The following is a 4189-nucleotide window of genomic DNA, read 5'->3' as shown; positions in this document are numbered from 1 at the left end:
TCTTCTGAACTAAAATCCTTAAAAAAATTATCTTACTACATAAATCCCAGTATCTACTTTATTTATTTTTTTACCATGTTATAAAGCACAAAATAAAAAATATAACATAATCATTTTTATGTTAATAAAAATGCTTAATATATTACTTAATATTGGAAAAATTTAATATACAAAGGAATTTTATTTGACTCGACATTCGAGCAGCATTTATATTTGATTGATCTTAAAATCTTCATTTATTTTTCAAGGCTGCACTTTAAAAAAAGATGAAACTGTCCAGAGAGCTTTTCTAAACTGAATTTCTTTTTGTTTTACACTTGTGTAAAACAAAATGACCATCTGTCTAAGTCTAATTCATTTAGGCATCTTGTAGCACATCTACATGTGTATTTCTGGGGAATCTTTGCCTATTATTTTAGCAGAAAGCGTCAACATGAAATGAAAATGTATCTGAAGAAAGTTGACGTGCTTTTAATGTCATTTATTCTGAATAAAGAACGTTTTAAACAAGTAACAGCTGTGTGAGCAGTTTCTGTAAAGCTCCAAAAAGTCTGATCAGCTCCAGATTTAATAAAACTAAAAGAAATGTTTATTTGTCACCAGGTCAGACCATTAATACTTCCTTTTCACTCTCCTCACATAAATACCATAATCAATTTAAAACTCATCTGTCTGTGATCTGAACATATTAGTCTGGATCTCTGAAGTTTTCTAAAGTTACTGTAGAAAACAGAATCAATCTTGGAATCATGTTGCTTGTGTTCAAGTTATTAATCTGTATCTCTAAGGTCCATGTTGTTGCATTAGGACTTCTTCCTAATCAGGAGCAGACTAAGCTTGAAACACTCCCTATGTTATACTTTAAGAAAGCTTCATATTTAGTAGATTACAAACTTTTTAAATTAAGTTTTAAATATACTTACAATTATAAAACTATCCTGTTTAAGAGCGTGTGTGCTCTTGTTTTGGTTTCAAACTGACTAAGACCATTTTTCAGATTTCAGCATCAAATGTAAAACCTTTAGTACCAAAGTGGGAATTTTCCTCCTTGTTTTCTTTCTTGCTAACGTTTAGGATTAAGGGAGGAACTGATTAGTTTTAGGGTTAAAAATGAATGAAACTCAATGCAGGTTAATGGGATTAAACAGTGGTGGGTAGTAACCAGTTATATCTACTTGAATCATTTTTTGAAAAGCAAGTTACTTTTATGAGTAGTTGCATTTTAGCGTACTTTTACGCAAGTAATATTCTTGTGAAAGTAGAACTACTCTTACATGAGTGAAAATTCTGGAAATTCTACCCATGAGTAACTTTAGCTTGAACAGTAAATACTGATGCTAGAAGGTCTTCAGCTTTCCTGATACTGCAAGGATTGGTTTTATTAGTTTATGCTGATATTTTGATTTAAAAAACCTTTTTCTGCCTGAATTTATTTAGTAATCGTGGTTTTAGTTGTATTTTTTTTTTTGCACATCATTTTATTAATTCGATCAGAAAATTCAATCAAAAGTTAAGTAGCTATTTTACCAAGTTCTATTTAATTCTTCAGTAATTTGTTGGGAGATTTCTTTACACTTTCACCTGAGTAAAATGTTAAGGTCCTCACTACATATAGTAAGATGAGAATTTGTGTTTATGTTTTGATTAGAAAACAGCCAACAGTTGTTCTGTGCATGAAATGTTGCATTCAAATACAGATAAACTAAAATTTTAAACTATGGCAGACATGCCAAAGAAGTTAAAAAACAATCCACTGGACTTGAAGATGTTTCATTCCCATCCAACAAAGCCTTGTTATGGCTTAGAAAACATGTAAATTGAGCTAAAAAAAAGCAGGTCCACCCCTTAGTAGTGGGGAGTCAATGACGTTATTGTTGGCCTGCAATATCCGATACTGGTCTATGTCTCTGAAAAAGCGAGTCATTAGGTTTATTGTTGGCCTGGCTGACCAGGCAACATGTTCTGGTCCCTTGCATAGCGATGGGAGTTGAGATGATAGCGCAAAAGAAATCAACAGGTTGTTTTTGGTTCAATTTGCATGTTTTCTAAGTCATAACAAAGCTTTCTTGGGATACTCTATAAGGTTGGAACTCCACGCTAATTCAGGCGTTTTGAATTGTGAAAGTTTCCTGGATGGGAGGCGAAACGTCTTCAAACTTTGGAAAACAAATTCCAGTGGATTGTTTTTTTTTTTTTTACATTTTTAACTTTTTTGGAATGACTATGACCTGGATGACTGAGAATCTTCACCAGCATATGATAGACATGGCGGAAGATTTAATTTAAAAAGCAGATTCTGTCCCCTGAAGTTTTAATGAAACATTGAAAAGCTCATTTAAAAGAAACAAAAAGAAAAAAGGATTTGCCTTTTACCTGAATCTCTTCCAAAATTTTTTTACTGTAAAGGATCACGACATAAAAATGTAGAAACTGACAATACAGAAGCTTTTCCAACAAATTTACAGAAAATGTACTAAAACTCTGAACAGCCCAGATACATTTCACAGTTCTCTAAGGACAAACAGGAAGTCTCCACAGACTAACAAGAACAATTATAGCAGCTCTACATGTAGTTTTCTATAGTTAGCATCGGCTAACTAGAAGCAGGATTGTCTAAGACATCTGCAGAGATCAGCAGGAGATCACAGAGCCTCATTACAGGAGCTTATTGAAACAACAAACCTGAAACAACAGGTTTGATACACAAAGAAAAGAAAACAGGCAGAAGGAAATATTCAAAGAAACCTGGTTACATAAAAAACCCCGAACATTAAAACTACAGCAGATGGGGGTGTTTGTTTCCATCAACACATGATCAGAGGCTGAAGACCAACAGGACGTTGCAAGTAGTTCTAAATTATAAATTACACTTTTAGGACAAAAATTAATTTATTCTGTTAAAGAATGAGGTTTCTAGCTGCTGACTGCAGCTCTTGTCTCGTCTCTACAGACTGAAAGGCTGTTTTATCTGCACAGTGTCGACGTCACAAGCCTTCCGCTCATTTCCTACTAAATGTTTACAGTCTGCCTCCTGATGAAACCAGTCAGGAGAAACATCGCCACGCGGCGGCCGTCACTCGGTGCATTCAGCGATCTCTGTCCCGTCCACCAGCAGGGTGTGGATGATGCCGTCTCGTCTCTTCCCGCTGCTCACGGCTTTCACGCAGCAGTTGTGGTCTCCCAGAGAGAAATGCGTCTCTGTGCCGTTGTCCACGAACTCCCCCTGCAGACACAGGCATGAAGACATAACCATATCTGTTTTGCACTGCTTCGGATTATGACTGCTGAGGATCCGAGTCAAAATGTGTTTCTATACGTGACAGATGAAATGTACTTTTCAATCATCGGTAATAAGACTGAAAACTTACAGCGGTTTCAATCTTCTCCCCGTTACACCAAACATCCATGGTGCCTTTCTCTGAAAGCAACAAAAGAGACGAGTTCAGTGACAAACTGCTGAAGGGCTCTGGACGATTAGAGCAGTTGAACTACCAGCTTTGAAAAATAAAGTAATGATAATTGAACTTTATTGATCTCAAACTGGAGAAATTTACCTCTGTATTTAACCCATCCCTTTGGGGAGCAGTGGTCTGCCATCGTGGGGCGCCCGGGGAGCAGTGTGGGGTTAAGGGTCTTGCTCAGAGAGCCAGAGAAGCAGACTTTGGTAGTGGGTTTCGAACTTACAACCTCAGGATTCCAAGCTCTATGCCCTAACTATTCTTTATGGCAAATATAACAGGGTTCCTACAGCATAAGGCGAGTTAAATTCAAGACTTTTTAAGACTTTTTAATGCCACTTGAAATAAAAATTTAAGACCAAATTCACAAGAAACAAAAGAAAAACCCGCTTGCGACAACTTAACTCAAAGGTTTATTTAATCATAAACCACAGCACTAATGTTTCAAATTTTGAAAAGCTTCCCATACAGGAAGAAATCTAAAAACACACAAATGACGGATATATTTTAATAATTATTTAACTGAAATCACAAGCTTTGTTTTAGCAGGGAACAAAACAAATCAGTTTTAAAGCCGCAACATAACCAGTGCTAAGTTTTTTTTGCAGCTATTTTACTTTGTATCGTTTTTAGTATGTTTGATTTGGTGGTCGATTTTGACGCTTTGTGTTTCGCGCTTCGCATGTGCGACTCCACTGCCTTAATTCCCATCGTTCTGAGCTTGAATGACT

At 35.9% G+C, this 4189-nt stretch overlaps 1 protein-coding gene across 4 annotated transcripts in view; it reads right to left on the bottom strand.

Moving 5' to 3' along the window:
* Window positions 1-2378: 2378 nt before the first annotated feature.
* LOC107082533 (fas apoptotic inhibitory molecule 1-like) overlaps window positions 2379-4189 on the bottom strand; it is a 14560-nt gene continuing 12749 nt past the window's right edge. For all 4 annotated transcript variants that reach the window (XM_015371284.1, XM_015371303.1, XM_015371278.1 and 1 more), the window contains 2 exons: window positions 3369-3418; window positions 2379-3223 (listed from right to left, as the gene is read on the bottom strand). In XM_015371284.1, the coding sequence (XP_015226770.1) occupies window positions 3074-3223; window positions 3369-3418 (200 nt within the window). In that variant the 3' untranslated portion in view covers window positions 2379-3073. The remainder of the gene's footprint in view (window positions 3224-3368; window positions 3419-4189) is intronic.

Source organism: Cyprinodon variegatus, unplaced genomic scaffold, assembly GCF_000732505.1.
Source record: "Cyprinodon variegatus isolate N-32 unplaced genomic scaffold, C_variegatus-1.0 Scaffold3, whole genome shotgun sequence".
NCBI classification, from domain to species: Eukaryota; Metazoa; Chordata; class Actinopteri; order Cyprinodontiformes; family Cyprinodontidae; genus Cyprinodon; species Cyprinodon variegatus.
The sequence above is the reverse complement of the archived record's forward strand: the minus strand, read 5'-3'. Positions and strand labels throughout refer to the sequence as shown.